At 38.8% G+C, this 18,105-nt stretch overlaps 3 protein-coding genes across 4 annotated transcripts; 2 read left to right on the plus strand and 1 right to left on the minus strand.

Moving 5' to 3' along the window:
• Positions 1-278: 278 nt before the first annotated feature.
• Positions 279-6,789, plus strand: LOC126603600 (probable sucrose-phosphate synthase 1). The gene is made up of 13 exons (XM_050270514.1): positions 279-736; positions 840-929; positions 1,483-1,724; positions 1,895-1,958; positions 2,092-2,790; positions 3,002-3,118; positions 3,271-3,402; positions 3,539-3,715; positions 4,357-4,410; positions 4,521-4,583; positions 4,694-5,629; positions 5,840-5,967; positions 6,253-6,789. Exons 1-13 carry the CDS (start codon positions 551-553, stop codon positions 6,530-6,532), a joined length of 3,168 nt encoding a protein of 1,055 aa, XP_050126471.1. The 5' UTR covers positions 279-550; the 3' UTR covers positions 6,533-6,789.
• A 2,589-nt stretch (positions 6,790-9,378) lies between these two features.
• Positions 9,379-10,553, minus strand: LOC126602671 (uncharacterized). Its single transcript, XM_050269583.1, has 2 exons — positions 10,025-10,553; positions 9,379-9,824 (listed from the first exon to the last, which is right to left on the minus strand). Exons 1-2 carry the CDS (start codon positions 10,551-10,553, stop codon positions 9,379-9,381), a joined length of 975 nt encoding a protein of 324 aa, XP_050125540.1.
• Positions 10,554-15,416: 4,863 nt separating this feature from the next.
• LOC126601125 (heptahelical transmembrane protein 1-like) lies at positions 15,417-17,787 on the plus strand. Of its 2 annotated transcripts, none has more exons than XM_050267790.1 (4): positions 15,417-15,905; positions 16,112-16,204; positions 16,691-16,739; positions 16,919-17,787. In XM_050267790.1, exons 1-4 carry the CDS (start codon positions 15,571-15,573, stop codon positions 17,567-17,569), a joined length of 1,128 nt encoding a protein of 375 aa, XP_050123747.1. In that variant the 5' UTR covers positions 15,417-15,570; the 3' UTR covers positions 17,570-17,787. The 2 variants fall into 2 exon arrangements, with proteins under 2 accessions (XP_050123747.1, XP_050123746.1); XM_050267789.1 differs by having other exon boundaries at positions 15,419-15,905; positions 16,874-17,787.
• The last annotated feature ends 318 nt before the right edge of the window (positions 17,788-18,105 follow it).

An 18,105-nucleotide genomic window follows, 5' to 3' on the forward strand; every position in this document is an offset into this window, starting at 1 on the left:
TGTATTTGTTATAAAAGAATTCAATTAATACCCGCGTAAGAGCACGCTAAGAAATTACTTTAATAAAAAAGGCATTGTATTCATAAAAAAGAAATTACTTTATTTTTGGCAAGGATCACTTCTAACTTCTCTTTCGTTAGTGTCCATTTTACAAAATGTATTTAAATCTAACAAAAAAATGGTTCAAATTTTGTTGTCCTAAACTTTAAACTTGAAAGCATCCTTTTGACTAGAAAGTAATTTTATGTAATTAAAGATCCTGGATTAGTCAAACAATTGTGGACAAAGCGAAAATCCCAAATTTGAAGGCGAAAACAAAACAGAGAAGCTCGTTGTCAAGGCCAACACCACCTCCTCCCTCCCTCCGCCCCCGCATTCACATGCATAAACACCCCCCCCCCCTTCCCTCCGTTTCTCACTCTCCTCCACCGTCCACAGCTCTCTCTCTCTCTCTCTCTCTCTCTCTCTCATCTATCCTTCTCTCTCTGAATTTGCAATCGGAATCAGCTGCCGAACCAGCTGGCACTGAAAAGCTCAGATTTGGTGATTAATGGCGGGGAACGATTGGATAAACAGTTACCTGGAGGCGATTCTGGACGTTGGCCCGGGACTTGTCGACGACGCCAAATCCTCTCTGCTGCTCCGGGAGAGAGGACACTTCAGTCCCACCCGATACTTCGTCGAGGAAGTCATCACCGGCTTCGATGAGACCGATCTCCATCGCTCCTGGGTTCGCGTAAGTCTCACTCTCTCTCTCTCTCTCTCCTTTATTTCTCTCTCTAAATTATGTTTCTGCTCTGTTTTCTGTTTGATTGATGATGGGTGGGAATCGATGGCAGGCTGCGGCGACGAGGAGTCCACAGGAGAGGAACACTAGATTGGAAAATTTGTGCTGGCGGATTTGGAACTTGGCCCGCCAGAAGAAGCAGGTTTGTTGCTTTTCGCTTACGTTTCGGCTTGAAAATTTTCGATATAGATTGTTCTTCGTGCGCTTTGTGCCTGTTTGATTCGTGTGCTGATAGCTTGCAAGCTAAGATTGCAGGATGTGTGTTCTTGCATTAGTGTATAATAATTTTTCCGAGTGTGCTAAATCCAATGTTTTATATAAAAATTGTTCCTTTTAATTTCTAATTATTACTATGTACTAATTGTTCGTAGGGTCTTGTCAATTTTGGAATTTGGAAATTGCTGATACATGAATACGTATTAATTAACGAATGAGATGGTAATTTTTGGTGGAAAACAAAAGAAAGAGAAGATAATACTTATGACCATTTTGTTTAAATGTGATTTAACGAATGAGACGGTAATTTTTCGTGGAAAACGAAAGAAAGAGAAGAGAAAACTTATGACCATTTTGTTTAAATGCAATTTAACAAATGAGACGGTAATTTTAGGTGGAAAATGAATGAAATAGAACAGAAAACTTATGACCATTTTATTTATTTATTTTTTTCCTTCTCATTATCTATTCTTCTGCAGCTTGAGGGAGAAGAAGCTCAACGGATGGCGAAACGCCGCCTTGAACGTGAAAGAGGTCGCAGAGAAGCTACTGCTGATATGTCTGAAGACTTGTCCGAGGGAGAGAAGGGAGATTTGGTGAGTGACATATCAGCTCACGGTGATAGTCACAGAAGCAAACTGCCTAGAATTAACTCCGTTGACGCAATGGAGACATGGATTAGTCAGCAGAAGGGGAAAAAGCTATACATTGTACTAATAAGGCATGAACTGAACTTTAGTTTTTTAAGTTTTGCATGGGGCTTCTTAAATGATAATATTAGTTGATACAACCATCAGTATTTAACGGAAGCAGGGGGATGATTGTTTAACTAGCTGCTGCAGAATTTTTCTGTTTTCATAATAATGTTTTTGACAACAAGTATTCGTGTAGCCTTCATGGTCTTATACGAGGTGAACAAATGGAGCTCGGTCGGGACTCTGACACCGGTGGTCAGGTAATATTTTGTTGTTAATGTGGTTTCACTTCCAGTCCCGGTTTGCACTGTGCATTTGTTGTTTGATATAAAAATACATTTTGTAGTAGCTTATATAGCTACCTGCATAATGCTGGGTTTATATTCCATGTAGGTTAAGTATGTAGTAGAACTTGCAAGGGCTTTGGGTACCACACCAGGAGTGTACCGAGTTGATCTACTAACAAGACAAGTGTCTTCGCCGGATGTAGACTGGAGTTATGGTGAGCCCACAGAGATGCTGACTCCAATAAATACAGAATGTTTTGAAGAAGAGGTGGGAGAGAGCAGTGGTTCTTATATCATTCGTATACCATTCGGTCCCAAAGATAAATACATTCCCAAGGAAGAACTCTGGCCACACATACCTGAATTTGTTGATGGTGCATTGAACCACATAATGCAAATGTCCAAAGTTTTGGGTGAACAAGTTGGTGGTGGGAAGCCAGTCTGGCCTGTTGCCATCCATGGGCATTATGCAGATGCTGGTGACTCAGCTGCTCTTCTCTCTGGTGCTTTAAATGTACCGATGCTTTTTACTGGCCACTCACTCGGCCGAGATAAGTTGGAGCAACTTTTAAAGCAAGGCCGACTTTCAAGAGATGAGATCAACAAAACATATAAAATAATGCGTCGGATAGAGGCTGAGGAGTTAGCCCTTGATGCGTCTGAAATAGTTATTACCAGCACTAGACAGGAGATAGAAGAGCAATGGCGGTTGTATGATGGTTTTGATCCTATACTGGAGCGTAAACTACGAGCTAGGATCAGGCGCAATGTGAGCTGTTATGGAAGGTCCATGCCCCGCATGGTGGTAAGTGCTGAGATCTTCTTTCATATTCTTGATGAGTGCTTTTCCAAACTCTAGGGGAGGACTTGAAAAATTGGTCCAATATGAGTGGGGTGGGGTATGCTTCTGAGTATTTTTTTTTTCTTGCTAATCTTAGCAGCACTGTTTTAAGGTCTATGTACTCGTGGCTTGCTCGTTTTATATACATACCTTATAAATTAGTATCTCTGTGCAGATAATTCCTCCTGGAATGGAGTTCCATCATATTGTTCCGCATGATGGTGATATGGATGCTGAAACAGAAGCAAATGAAGACCATCCTACTTCTCCAGACCCACCTATTTGGTCTGAGGTGCTAGTTATTCTTTATTCATTTTACTCTGATTTCTTTCAGAGATATAGCTGATCAGTCAGTTTCAATGTGTCCTGCTTTGTAATTTTCAACCCTTGTGTTTTCATGAATTATGCATTGACTGGTGCCAACTGAATTTTTTCATGATGCAGATAATGCGTTTCTTTACCAATCCTCGCAAGCCTATGATTCTTGCCCTTGCTAGACCAGATCCAAAAAAGAACATCACAACTTTGCTCAAAGCATTTGGGGAATGTCGTCCACTAAGAGAGCTTGCTAACCTTGTATGTTAGAATCCTTAATGGCACTTTCTTGCTGTAGATACCCTTGTGTTTTATCTGACCAGCTGATTGGCTTTGTTGCTGAGCCAATGGCATTTGCTTAATCTTTTTCTTTTCCTCTGTACTCTCTACTCTGCAGACACTCATTATGGGTAACCGCGATGGAATTGATGAAATGTCAAGCACAAGTGCTTCTCTTCTTCTCTCAGTGCTCAAGCTTATTGACAAATATGATTTGTACGGGCAAGTCGCATACCCCAAACATCACAAACAGTCTGATGTTCCTGAGATATATCGTCTAGCAGCAAAGACAAAGGTACCTATTGTTGTTTAGAATCTAGAAATGGGAAGTAAACTTATTTATATGTGCACTCTATATAGGAAAAAGTGAAACACTGTTATAGATCTTCCACTAACATAGTTTTGTGCAGTGTGCATTTGGATTTACTTTTTTTCCTTTGTTTGGACTCTTTTCTATACAACTCATGCAAAGGTTTATTTAACTGTACTTGTTTATATCTTTTGCCATTCAATTTTTTTCCCAAGTGTTCAACATTGTATACCTGCAGTGCTCTGGTAGAATTATTTTTAATTTGTAGCTACAGAAACTTTACTATTATTCTTACTTTATTGTGGCAATTAGTTTAATATTATTAGCTATTATTTCATACCCATAAACAAGAATCAACTCTCAGTCCACCTAACGTAAAACTGGTCCTGTTAATGCTCCTCTTCTTTTTAACTTAAACGTACTGTAGAAACTTTCTCTCATTTTTCTTAAGTCTATCATCACCACTGTGAGAAGTAGGTTTTTCAATCCTGCCTCTGCCATGCTACTTGCTGTGACTGCTGACCGGAGATTGCCTTAGCTCTTGGCATTTGGTTTGCTGGTTGTCTGCGGTGCTGTCCTAGGTTCTTGATGGTTGTTTAAATATTTCATTTTAATCCTTTTTGCAGGGTGTTTTCATTAATCCAGCTTTCATTGAGCCCTTTGGACTCACTTTAATTGAGGTGAGAGTCTAAAACTTATGACTTATGAGGAGTTGTGTGCTATTCGACTATTTATGATTTCTTGTTCTTTTTTCACGAATGAGTTTAACTTCTGCTCTTTCATTGTACAGGCAGCTGCTCATGGTTTACCTATTGTTGCCACAAAAAATGGAGGCCCTGTTGATATACATCAGGTATGCCTGCTCATTGGTCGTAAAGAATTAATAGAAGGTTTTACATGTATTTTACAATTTACATAGACTAGTTGTTGGAATTCGAAAACTGATTGGAGCTATTTCTGCAGGTACTTGACAATGGTCTTCTTATTGATCCTCATGATCAGCAGTCTATTGCTGATGCTCTCCTGAAGCTTGTTGCTGATAAGCAGCTTTGGGCAAGATGTCGGCAGAATGGGTTGAAGAACATTCACCTATTTTCGTGGCCCGAGCACTGCAAAACTTATCTATCCCGAATAGCCAGTGTCAAACAGAGGCAACCACATTGGCAGAGAAGTGAGGATGGAGGAGGCACTTCAGAATCAGATTCCCCAAGTGATTCCTTGAGAGATATACAAGATTTATCTTTGAACTTGAAGTTTTCAATGGATGGAGAAAAGAGCGAAACTAGTGTAAATGATAGTTTAGATTCTGAAGGAAATACTGCTGATAAAAGGAGTAAAATAGAGAGTGCTGTTTTGGCATGGTCAAAGGGTATTTCGAGGGACACTCGGAAGGCTGGGTTCTCAGAGAAAGCAGACCATAACAGTGCTGGAAAGTTCCCAGTTTTGAGGAGGAGGAAACATCTTATTGTCATTTCTGTGGATTGTGAAACCATTACAGAACTTAATGAAATTACAAAAAATATTTTTGAGGCTATGGGAAAGGAGAAGGCTGAAGGCTCTGTAGGATTCATATTGTCAACATCCTTGACCATAATCGAGATACGTTCATTTCTGGTTTCAGGGGGCTTGAACCCTAATGATTTTGATGCATATATTTGCAACAGTGGCAGTGATCTCTACTATCCATCTATTAATTCTGAGGAGCGCCCCTTTGTGGTCGACTTTTATTATCATTCACACATTGAATATCGTTGGGGTGGAGAAGGATTGAGGAAGACATTGGTACGCTGGGCAACTTCAATTAATGATAAGAAGACTGGGAGTGAGGAGATTGTTTCTGCAGCTGATCAACTTTCAACCGACTATTGTTATGCTTTCAAAGTGCAGACGCCAGGAAAGGTAAGTGTTCATCAATTTTTTTTCTGGATGAGTTTGGTATGAATTCTTAAATTAATGATAAAAATGATTGGTACATTGGTACATTAGTACACTGGGCAACTTCAATTAATGATACAAATGAACCTCGATTTTTTATTGAAGCATGTAATATTTTATAGTGTATTACATTGGATTTACATCATTGGAAATTCTTTTATTTCATCTTTGCAGCTACCCTCGGTAAAGGAGCTCCGGAAGGTGCTGAGGATTCAGGCTTTACGGTGCCATGTAATTTACTGCCAAAACGGGACCAGAGTGAACGTTATTCCAGTATTGGCGTCTCGTTCTCAAGCCCTCAGGTACAGTATTTATGCATAACTTCTTTCAAGCACATCTATTCTTATCTAAACTATTGAGTTAATTTAGTGACTTTTCGCTTTATGGTTTATCTGACAAGAATGAACTCATCACGTCCATGGTAAAAGTCTAGTAGAATCTAATTACATATATTACTTAAAAGTAATAAAGTGAATGCTTATGTCCTGTTGTCGACAAATCCAAATGATCATTGGTTTAGTAAAATTGTAAAACTGCTTTGAAATTGCTTTTGAATCTTTGATCACTGAAACGAGCATTTGCTTTAGGTATTTATATCTCCGATGGGGGGTAGACTTATCGAAAGTGGTGGTTGTCGCTGGAGAATGCGGGGATACAGACTACGAAGGGTTGCTTGGTGGACTGCACAAAAGTGTAGTGCTGAAAGGAGTTGCCAGCAATGCAATCAGTCAACTCCACACGAACCGAAACTACCCTCTATCCGATGTCCTGGCACTTGACACCCCCAACATAGTTCAGACCAGTGAAGGTTGCGGGAGCGACGATATCCGTGCTTCCTTGGAGAAACTAGGAGTTCTCAAGAACTAGAAATGTTCATTATTAAAGCCTTCTCAGTAAGCAGTTTTTTTGTTCTACATCTTGAACCCTTTGCGTTTTGGACCCCCCCCCCCCCCGCGGGAAAATTTGTCTGCCGGGGGATTCGATATAATGCTCAATACTTGTATTCATCAAGTTTAAACCTTATGTTACTTTCTGGCTATATTTAGTTAAGAAATAAAAGTAGGCAACATGTGTGGAGTTTTGGAGGAGGATGCTCTCTCTGTCTCTGCGATTTCATATTTTCATCCAGAGCTTGCTTTTACTTAGCTGTTGATGTCAAGACATAAAACTAGGAGAGCAATTTCCACCGGACTGGTACACCGTTATAGTGGCGTGCGCTCACACATAACATTTTGACATGAGACGTTACAGTTTTGGTGTATCCATATCATAGGATTCCTCTCTCCAAAAGTATGTTATTAAAGATGTGGATCTGGCTCACTATTTGTTTGTGGTCCTGTGGAGAAGATTTACATGAAATAAATTCATCGTTTTGTGACGTTCAATCCAATAATATGCATTGCTATGTGAAAGAAAATTGCATTATTAAATTGGGACGGTAATTGTGTTGAACTCGTTTCTTGGTAGTTTGGTAAATTGCCTTCATGTTGATGATTGCAAAAGTGTGGGTCCCCTCAACAAGTACACGTGTTGACTTGCCATTGCCAAACTTCCCCTGGAAGGGCATGTGTCCGTAGGGTGACATGTATATTTATGGAAACGTGTAATGTTTAACAAAACACCAACTGAATTCACCACAAAATAAATGCAAGAGATTTTTTTTTATTAATACAACGATATATTTTATATTAAGGAGAATATGAAGTTCGGCTAAACCACATAATGAGCAATCTAATGTGGTATCGAATTTGCCATTCACGAGATTTGAACGTATGACCTCTTACGTATAAGTGAAGAGAAATACTACCAGACCGTATTTTTTTTTTTTTTGAAGAAGTACGATATTCATTCATAATTCATTCATAATAAGAACAACGTACAATCAAATAGAGAGTCCTAACAATGGGCCTCAATAAAAACCTTTCCAAAAAATAACCTGAATGAAGGGAAAAAAACTGTCCCGCACCAAACAAAATAACAATTAAGACTGAATCTTCCAAGGAAATAAATACTAACAATGAACATTATCCTCCGTCAGAAGATCAGTAATTAAATCAGGGGATCCTCAAACCAAGAAACTGGGTGCTCCAAGGTTAGACCGAATCGAGCTAGTCGATGCGCCACTGAATTAGCATATCTACGAACGTAGCCAGCTTTCCATGTTTTGAAAGACTGCAGGATCCTTCGGGTATCTTCCAACAAATGCCCAAATGACCCGTGATTAACCATCGCTTTATTTTGAATTGCGGCGATGACCAACAATGCATCCCCTTCTAATATAAGTTGCTCAGTCATCCATTGCAGCGCAAATACAGCTACTTCAGGAACAGCAGCGATCTCAGCCTGCATAGGAGACCCAACAGCCGTCATTTTCATAGCCAAAGCTTCTATAAAATCTCTAGTTGCATTCCTGATAATGACACCAACACCACCCACTGCCGCACGTTCATCCCACGCTCCATCGACATTACACTTAAACCAACCTTCCTCCGACCTCCGCCAAGTCTGCACAACATTAGGTTTGTCATGCTTGTGTACCACGTTCCACTTTTTAAACTTGAGGAGCCAAGTATGCGCTTGCAGTTGGATTTCCTGAGGTTGTAACACTTATCCCTGCCAAATCATTTGATTATGAGTAGTCCAAATCTTCCATATCAAAACTAGTGCCAAATCAAAGCTCTCCCTTGAGAGAGACTGTGCCAACCGCGCCAACCAATCTTGGAATCCAACTTCTCTGTGCCGCCATGTTTGCAATCCCAAAGGACTGAAAAACCAAATTGCTACTACACGTGAGCAATACAATAGTCCATTCAATTGTTTCTGGTACATTGGCACAAAAAGGACAATAATTATCACTAATGACTCTCCTATTCCTCATATTAACTCTGGATGGCAAAGCATTCAAACATCTCTAAACACAAACTTTAACTTTGCCTGGAACCTTAGCCCTCGACAAAGCTTTCCAAAGAAACTGGATCTCCTCCGTCATCGTTGAAACATTCGGTATATTACCATAAATTTCACTACACGACCAAGCGACGAAGTAAGCACTCTTAGTCATAAAATTTCCATTAGGTTATTTAAACCAAATCAGCTCATCAGGTGGACTAAACAAACTCAACGGAATACTCATAATAAGGTTGGCCTCCTCTTCAAAAAACATCTTTGAAATCAACTGTGTATTCCATTGAACGCGATCCAAATCCACCAAGAGAGATCTAACGGTTAGATTTGGATGTACACCTATTGGTATAGGACTGAGCACCTTTGCATAATTAACTCGCGGGAGCCAACTATCACCCCATATTTTTATACTCAATCCATCACCCACTCGCCAACGTGCTCCATGTTGAATCAAAACTCTTGTTGCCGCCACACTTCTCCAACAAAATGACGAATTTGTCTTCACCAGAACTTGAAGAAAATCCGAATCAGGAAAATAACGAGCTTTGAAGATTTAAGCAACAAGAGAATGTGGGTGGTGAATTATACGCCAACATTGTTTAGCCAGCAAAGCAAGATTAAAAGCATACAAATCTTTAAAGCCCAACCCTCATTCACTTTTTGGTTTACACAATGTCTGCCAACTTACCCAATGAAATACTCCTTTTACCCGCTTCTTTCCCCCTCCAAAACTGAGCCACCATCTGATTTAACTCATCGCACAACGTCTTAGGGAGAAGGAAAGTTTGCATTGTATATAGAGGAACTGCCTAAGCCACTGCTTTAATGAGAATCTCTTTTCTTGCACTACTAAGAAGACTCCCCCGCCACCCATTAAGCTTTTTCCACAGCCTATCCTTAATATAAGTAAACGTTGCCTTCTTAGATTTACTAGTGAGCACAGGCAAACCAGGATATCGATCATGGTATTCCACCTGTTTCATCCCCAGGCAATCATCAAGTAATTGAGCATCAAACTCATGAACATTCGCACTAAACGCCACACTGCTTTTTCCAAGATTACCCGCTTGTCCCGAAGCTCTCTCATAACATTTCAACAACTCATTCAACTCACAACATTCCTGCAAAAAGCTTCTGGCAAAAATGAAGCTATCGTCAGCAAAAAGGAGATGATAAGTGCTTGGTGCCCCATTACAAATCTTAATTCCTTGTATCCGTTCTTTCGCTTCCCACACATCCAACAAAGCTGAAAGACCTTCCGCACAAATCACAAACAAGAATGGTGATAACGGATCCCCTTGCCGATCCCTCTTTTAGGCTGTACCAAACCCACGGGCTCCCAATTAAGCATAAAGGAGTAAGACACTGAACTGACACACATCATAATCCAATTAATCTATCCTTTCACAAAACCTAACCGTCTCATTATTTGCTCAAGAAAAGACCATTTAATACGGTCATATGCTCTATTAATGTCTAATTTCAACGCCATCACACCATTCCAACCACTATTCTTCTTTTTCATAGCATGAGCAATTTCTGAAGCCACCAAACAATTATCTGAAATCAGCCTTCCAGAAATAAGCACACTTTGGGATGGTGAAATAATGTTGGGTAAAAACATCTTCAACATGTTCGTAAGAACTTTTGAACATATTTTGTATATCACGTTACACAAACTGATAGGACGGAGTTGAGTCATGGAAGTGGGGTCCGATTTCTTAGGAATAAGAGTGACATGCGTAAAATTAATTTTGCGCATCATATTCCTAGAAGAGAGGAGAGAACGAACACCTTCACATATATCATGACCAACAATAGGCCAATGTTTCTGATAAAATTCGAGTGTCATACCATCAGGTCCAGGTGCATTTGTAAGATGCATTTGAAACAAAGCAATCTTGATTTCATCATCAGAAAATGGTGCCAAAAGACTAATATTCATCTCAGCCGTTACTTTATGGGAAACGACACTAAGAACCATTGACGCCTCAACGTCCCCCGAGGAGTCAAACAAGTTTTGAAAGTAATCCACTATTACCGTAGTCATCCTCTCCTTACTTTCATGCCATTGCCCATTATCATCGAACAACCCATACAACCCATTCCTTCGTTGATGACGAGTAGCTTTATGACGAAAGTACTTAGTATTATGATCACCAAGTCGCAACCAATTCTCTTTGGAACGCTGACGCCAGAAAGCCTCTTCTTATGCCAATAGCGAATGTAATCGAGTATATAGCTCATGCCTTTGTGCAATAGTTATTTCAGTAAAAGGCTTACCAAAGAAAACTTGTAGTTTATCTTCTGTCTTGACAATTTCACCAGGAATAAAGCGTTATGTGTTCTTGACCCATTTAAGTAATTGCATCTGTGTCGCCTTGATCTTTTCCACCACTCGATACATAGGAGAGCCCACGCAGTTTAAAGACCACCCTTCCTGAACTACATACTCGCACCCATCCCTCACGGACCAGCGATCTTCATACCTAAACCTCTTTTTAACATTATCACATTTCCTGGTCTCCTACTCTAGTACGATTGGAATGTGGTCGGAGGATGTAGGCTTCAAATGTACAATTCTGAACCTTGAGAATAAAGCAAACCACTATTGTGATGCAAGTATTCGATCTAACCAAACCTTAATACCACCACCCCTCGTAGTTGCCCAAGTGAACCTGTTACCAACAAACCTCATATCTTTCAATTCATAGTCCCTCAACGCATTTCGAAAACCTTTAATTTGTCTTTCACTACGTACATCCCTCATTCCTGCTCAATGGCCTGAAGAACTTCATTAAAATCTCCTACACAACACCACGGTAAGGACGAATTCTCCTTAAGACACCGAAGCAGATCCCATGACTTGTAGCGATCAGCTTTAAGAAGAAAGCCATAAAAGAATGTAAGCCTTCAGTGAGCAGCATCTCTCATACCTCCCACTTCAAGATCAATATGATTGGAAGAATAGGTTCAAAGGGAAATTGGCACATCCTCTTACCACATCACATACAAACCACCAGACCATCATAAACTCGAAACCATAAACGCAAACCAAAACTGTAACTGTGATTTCAACTTCTCCATGTGTTCTCTGGAGTTGATAGTTTCGCATAGGAAAGTCACAGCGGGGTCTTTAAAGAGAACCAATTTCTTTAGAGCTCGAATTGCACGAAGGTTCCCAAGCCCCCGACAATTCCAACTGATATAACTCATTGCACTCGGCGGGGCTGAACCTCGTCAGCCTCTTCCACTTTAACAATCATAGAGTTCGAGAAAACACGTTTTTTCGTAGCATGAAAACGTGTAACATAGTCCTTATTGCGAATCACCATTTTCCCCAGCTTAGGGAGAGCCATCTTATCCCTCTACATCCTCATTTTTCCTTTACTCCATCCTAATCGTTGGGGTAACTTACTCCTCTCCAAGTTCCCAATTCCAAAAATGAAAGGGTCCAGATTGAACGAATCAGAGCTCAGCGACAATAAGGGTTCGCGCAGGCTACCATTAGCCTTACCCTTCTCTATCCGAAACCCCTTACCTCCGTTACTAACTTAATACCAAACAATAACAAAGGTTGAGATGGGCGCACCAGTAGCTCTCTCACTGGTGGCCTGTATGGCAATATTGCCACACCATTTGTTTCCTCCATAAGGTCAACATTAAGGTCCAGAATATCCTGAAAATTTTGCCTCCCATCAACCAAGCCCTCAGAGCATAACTCTAAACCACCCTTATCCGTATTCCCCTTCCACGGGGCTTGAATTTCAGATGTTAAGACAATCTGATTCCTTCAACCCGACTCCTCTACAGGACCCTCATCCTTCTTTATAGTCTCTACAGGACCATCATCCTCCTCCATAAACTCATCCATGTCTATAACCATCGGTATTGACATGGACCAACCCCCCTAAGGCACTAAACCAAATTGTTTAGCCACTGGCTTTCTATAATCCTTCCCTAAGACATCATCTTGAAACCACCTCCCATACGGCTTAGAATAATCATTATCCTGGCCTCCATGGTATTTTTCACATTGCTCATCTGCATGATCCATTATTCCATATAAAAAACAAGTAAATGGCAGTTTTTCATATCGAATATCAACATTCAATGTTCGACCGTCAAGCTACAATACCATATACCGTTTCAAGGGTTTTCGAATATCCAAACAGACCCTAACTTTGAGAATGCTTCCGAACTGTTCATCCTTTCAACTCTGATCAGTGAGTACATACCCCCTAACTGGTTACCCAAGAACTTCCCCATCTGGCGTGTCATATAACAGAATGGTAACCCCTTAACTTGGATCTAAAATTCCTGAAGAACCAATGGAACCATAGAAGGAAAGGCCATATTATCTGCCTCGGCTAACACCAACAGAAACTGCTTATTAAACAACCAAGAACCCCCCCTCAGAATTGTAGTTCTCTCAGACTGAGAGTTGAAACTAAACGCGAAGCGATTATCTTCAAGGTTAAAAATCAGCATTTGCGCCTTAGGGCACCATAAACTATGCATCTGTCGCTTAAAGTTTTCCTTGTTAAATGGTTTCGAGGTTAATACCTTCCCCACCAGAAAAACCTTAGAAGATTTCAGTGACCCCATCTCCTGCTTATCAACCACAATTACTTCCTATTCCACATCAGTAATAGCAAACTTGCCAGAGAACTTTGAGACAATTTCTTCCATTGTCGTCAATCCTGTTGTAAACAACGACCAACCCCACTTGCACGTAGTGAAACACCTTATAAAGAATTGTATGATGCACTTCAACACCATTAGAGACCTGGGCCGCACCTAACCTTCACGCCTGCCTCCTAGCTTGAACGAGCAGCCTGAAATAACCCCAGAACCAAGGTTTCTCGATACTAGCAACCAGTGCTCTCCTAGGGTTTACGTAGAAAACCTAGAGAGCCTGATGAATAACCTAAGGGTTTTAACTCCTATAAGAAAGGGGTATTAGACTGTAGTATTGAATGACAAAGAAAAAAATAATTATACCAAATTTTTTTTTGTTTGGTCAAAATCAAATTTGTTTTCTAGTAAAATTTATTTTATTATTCGTACAGAAAAATAATAGAAACAGCTAAGCTTCCCACACCAGAATCTGAATGTACTAGATTCATCTCCAATTTGTTTAAACAAAAGCATTATGAATTGAAAATCCAAATTTTCTTGGAAGTTGTTAACCAATATTATCTCACAAATAATGCTAAGTAGATCTATTTTTTACTATTTAGATTAAATTTGTAAACTATGTGATGTGTCACAAATAAATAATAATCAAATCATAAAAACCATATCGTATAAAATTTAGTCTAAATAATTGGTCTCTCTAACATTATTTTTTACTCACAAATGTTTTATTTCTTCGTAAATATGAAATATTCGAAATATTGACATGCCTAAACTTAAATACTTAATAAATAAAAAATAATATATCGTTTTTTATCTTGACCAAAAAAACATAAGTGCTTTTCGATGTAAGGAAATAAAGACAAATAAAAGTATGCTTGTAAGTTAATCGTTAGGTTGGTAAATGACAGTATCAATGGTGTGTAGGATAACGAGTAGGAATTATAAAATAAAAATTCGAGGTTCGAAATCGAAACTCTTTTTTTTTTTCACTAAAAAACAAGTGGTTAGGTTTGTATATAAAAAGAAAAAGACAAAAAAGTAGTTAGGTCAATTTAAGGTGAAATAACTTATCATTGACCATCCACAATTTTAGAAGCAACAAGGTTATTTTTCATACAAATGTGTTACTGAAACCATGCATTGATCGATCCACGAGCCATAAGATTTACGTATATACATTTATAATTTTTAAGGCATATTTTTTTAGCTAAATTGATAAATAAGATTGACATACCTTTTATTTTGGTCCCTGGGGTGTAATAAAGTAACAATTATACCCTTAATTTTTGTCAAATCATTTTTATTCATTGTTTATAAAATGCACGGTATTTTTGTTATTTTGATCCTTATTTAATAGATAATTTTCATGGAAGACTAAAATAATTGACAGTGGACAAACTCAAAGACCACTTATATCGATTTCGAATATCAAATATCAAATATCAAAGTGAAGAGTTATGCCAATTTTAGACACTATTTTGACTAAAATGTCTTTTTAATTAATATAGTGATGAGTAATGTGAAATTAAGAATTAAACCAAATTAAAAGAGGATTTTTATGTAAATTGGTTGATCAGTTAGGCTTGGTGTGAACGTAATGAAAATATGGTTAACCAATTTGTAAGACTCTTCCTAGAAAGACCAGGCAAAGACGTCATGCATTATTAATGGTTTAGGTATGGATTGCTGAACCAACTAACCATGCCTAGCTAGCTGCTCGTCCCACGCCACCATTCCATGCAAAAAATTCTTCCATCTGCTAATAATACTACACACGTTATTCGACTCAAATTATAACACGTAAATTTATTTTACCATGTTATTCACACATCATAACACGTAAGGTACTACCATGCGTGGCTTATGTTTCTGATACCCATAAAAATGTCTTTGTCAATGTCGAGAAATTTTTCACTGTGACCGGTACACGGGATGGTACACCACATGTCACTATACAAATTGTGGGATATGTATGCCAAAAAAATTAATAACTTAAAAAATAAAATTTTCCACCACTCTTATTAAAACACGCGATGTACCACTTATGTTCCCGTCACAATTAAAAATTTCTTGTCAATGTCCAACCATTTTTTTTTTTCCATTTCATGTAATCAAAACCCTAAAAATTTAATTGAATGTTTGGCGGTTGGTAGGTGCAGTTGTGCGACCTCCAACTGCACTAAATAGGCAGCCCCGTTATCCCATCCAATCCTCTCCCCTTCTTCAAAACCATAACCCCGTCCCTCTCCATATAAATTTTGTCACCCTACAAGCCCAATTTCTCTCTCTCTATCGTTCTCTCTCTGAAGCGAAAGCCTCCTCCCTCCACAACCTCCTTGTGATTATTTTGTCCGGCGACAATGAGTCCCAAGGAAGGAGGAGCTCTTGCCAGGAAGAGATATTCATCAAAACAAACAGCTTCTTCTCCCACGTCTGCCAAACAAGAAGAAGAAATGAAGAATCATCAAACCCTAATCCGTAACATCTCTTCTGCAGATATTAAGAACAAGAGGAAGAAGAAGAAGAAGCAAAACAAGGCGAAACCGAAACGGTACGGGTTGATGTCGTATTGGGAGTTGCCGGAGTACATGAAGGACAATGAGTTCATACTCAATTACTACCGCGCTGATTGGCCTCTGGCGGAAGCCTTCTTCAGCGTGTTCCGGTGGCATAACGAAACCCTCAACGTTTGGACGTATGTTTTTTAATTTTGTTATGATCAATTCAAAATCTAAGTTAATTTATTCATCTGTTCATTAATCAACCTAATTTTCATATTCTTTGATGTATTTTATTTTGTTTGATGGGGTTTCTTGTTTAATTTCATTGAATTTGATTGTTACTTAAATTATGTTTTTTTCTTATAAAAAATTTGGATATTTGTTTTGGAATTATTTGCAGGCATTTGATTGGGTTTGTTCTGTTTCTGGGTTTGACCATGGCGAATCTGTTGGAAGTGCCTCAGGTAGCGGATCTCCTTGCCTTTTTTTCCAGGTTTGTTGAGGATTTTCTTTCTTTATCTTTCTGATTCTGTTTTTGGCAACTTGGAATTTTTAAAACTAATTTTAAAATTAGAATGGATAATGACTGATCATAAAATTAGAAACTTAGCTTTGGATTTTCTATCTTTTGTGGATAAATTTATTTTTAGACAAGCAAGAGTGGGAAAATAAGGATTGAACATTATTCCATACATTAGTCTCAAAACTGCAAAACCCTATGATTTTAGAGTACATCAATTCATTAATATAAATTGCTAATCTAATTGTTGGGTGTGCTCTAAAAAAATTTCAGGGAGTTTACTAATAGCTAATTTTGGGCCATTTAAGAGACAACGTATATATGTGATGGTACACAATGATGTATACTATTTTAAGTATGATTAAGTACTTGATTAACAGTTGTAGCTAGGAAACTGTACTCTTAATCATGCAAATTAATTCATCAACTTCTCATTTAATTTGTAGTTGTATGATGCAGGTCCACGCCTATTCGCGCAGTCACAAATGTCTCCCATAATTTCACTTCGGTAATTAACTTTAGCTTCTAATTAAGTTCCTAATCCTATAACATTATTTCTCGTATTTATATGAGATCACTACTTCTTGTGATCACAATTTGTTTTATATATGACTTCGAAAATTAATATTAGAACTTTAACAGGGGATGACAACAAATCTTACTGAACTGAAGCAAATGACATCTCAGGATATGGAATTTGCATCATCAGTAGCATCAGCTGAAATGGGCGTGACATATTGGCCATTTTATGTGTTCCTCGCCGGCTCTATGTTCTGCCTCCTCTCAAGCACCATTTGCCACCTCTTTTCATGTCACTCCCACCCATTAAACCTCATGCTCCTCCGCATCGACTATGCTGGCATCACCACCATGATCATCACCTCATTCTTCCCTCCAATCTACTACATCTTCCAATGCGACTCGCGCTGGCAGTTCATCTACCTCGGCGGCATAACGGTCATGGGCATTTTCACTATCGTGACATTGCTCTCGCCTAAGCTCTCAAGCAGCGAATTTCGCACATTTCGTGCCTTGTTGTTTGCTTCAATGGGGTTGTTTGGTATCATCCCTGCCATCCATGCCAGCGTTGTAAACTGGGGCAATCCAAAGCGCAACCTCACTTTATTGTATGAAGCTGCCATGGCGTTTTTCTATTTGACGGGGACCGGATTTTATGTCACTCGAATTCCGGAGAGATGGAGGCCGGGGTGGTTTGATTTGGCAGGGCACAGCCATCAGATATTTCATGTTTTGGTGGTTTTGGGTGCGTTGGCGCATTATGGTGCAATTCTTGTAATGCTAGACTGGCGAAACAGCTTTGGATGTGACAGTAATTAAAATTTAATCACTATGTAACATATCAGCAAGAAGCAACTTTATTTTTTTTATTTTTTATTTTTGGTTGTCTTAGGTTGAGGGTTGAGTCTGTGACTGAATTGTATTCATGGGGTAGGGGAAATTGTTAATGATTTGTTGATAGCCAGCTTAGAGAAAAGCTGAGGCTGTCATTGTGTTTATTTCTTAGAAGAATTCCAGGAAAAAAGAAAAGTTGAAAATTTGTTTTCTGTGATTGATTTTTTTTTTTTAAATTGTCTACTACATCATATCAGTTTGTATACAGAATGCACATATATTGAATGATCAAATTGTACAAAGCTTGTTCACATGTAAAACTTCTTTTCTTCACAACGTCTGGATACTGGAAGATGGTTACAAATATAACAAAAATATCTTAATTAGAATTAACATGGTTCTCAGTTTCTCATCCAAAACAGAAACTGTACTAAGGAATTGAGAACTGATCGATATAGAGAGTATGGTAACAAACCTAGATGAATATTGGACTGTTAGGAGACATGGATAGTCACACTCTT

This window comes from Malus sylvestris, chromosome 15, assembly GCF_916048215.2.
Source record: "Malus sylvestris chromosome 15, drMalSylv7.2, whole genome shotgun sequence".
Taxonomy (NCBI): Eukaryota; Viridiplantae; Streptophyta; class Magnoliopsida; order Rosales; family Rosaceae; genus Malus; species Malus sylvestris.

Coding starts and splice junctions, on each gene's coding strand:
- LOC126603600 (XM_050270514.1), top strand. CDS start 551: ATGGCGGGGAACGATTGGATAAACAGTTACCTGGAGGCGATTCTGGAC. Junction 930..1,482: donor TGGCCCGCCAGAAGAAGCAG/GTTTGTTGCTTT, acceptor ATTCTTCTGCAG/CTTGAGGGAGAAGAAGCTCA. Junction 3,716..4,356: donor GTCTAGCAGCAAAGACAAAG/GTACCTATTGTT, acceptor TCCTTTTTGCAG/GGTGTTTTCATTAATCCAGC.
- LOC126602671 (XM_050269583.1), bottom strand. CDS start 10,553: ATGGTTCTTAGTGTCGTTTCCCATAAAGTAACGGCTGAGATGAATATT. Junction 9,825..10,024: donor CATTAATAGAGCATATGACC/GTATTAAATGGT, acceptor TTTGTGCGGAAG/GTCTTTCAGCTTTGTTGGAT.
- LOC126601125 (XM_050267789.1), top strand. CDS start 15,571: ATGAGTCCCAAGGAAGGAGGAGCTCTTGCCAGGAAGAGATATTCATCA. Junction 16,205..16,690: donor CTCCTTGCCTTTTTTTCCAG/GTTTGTTGAGGA, acceptor TGTATGATGCAG/GTCCACGCCTATTCGCGCAG. Junction 16,740..16,873: donor TCTCCCATAATTTCACTTCG/GTAATTAACTTT, acceptor GAACTTTAACAG/GGGATGACAACAAATCTTAC.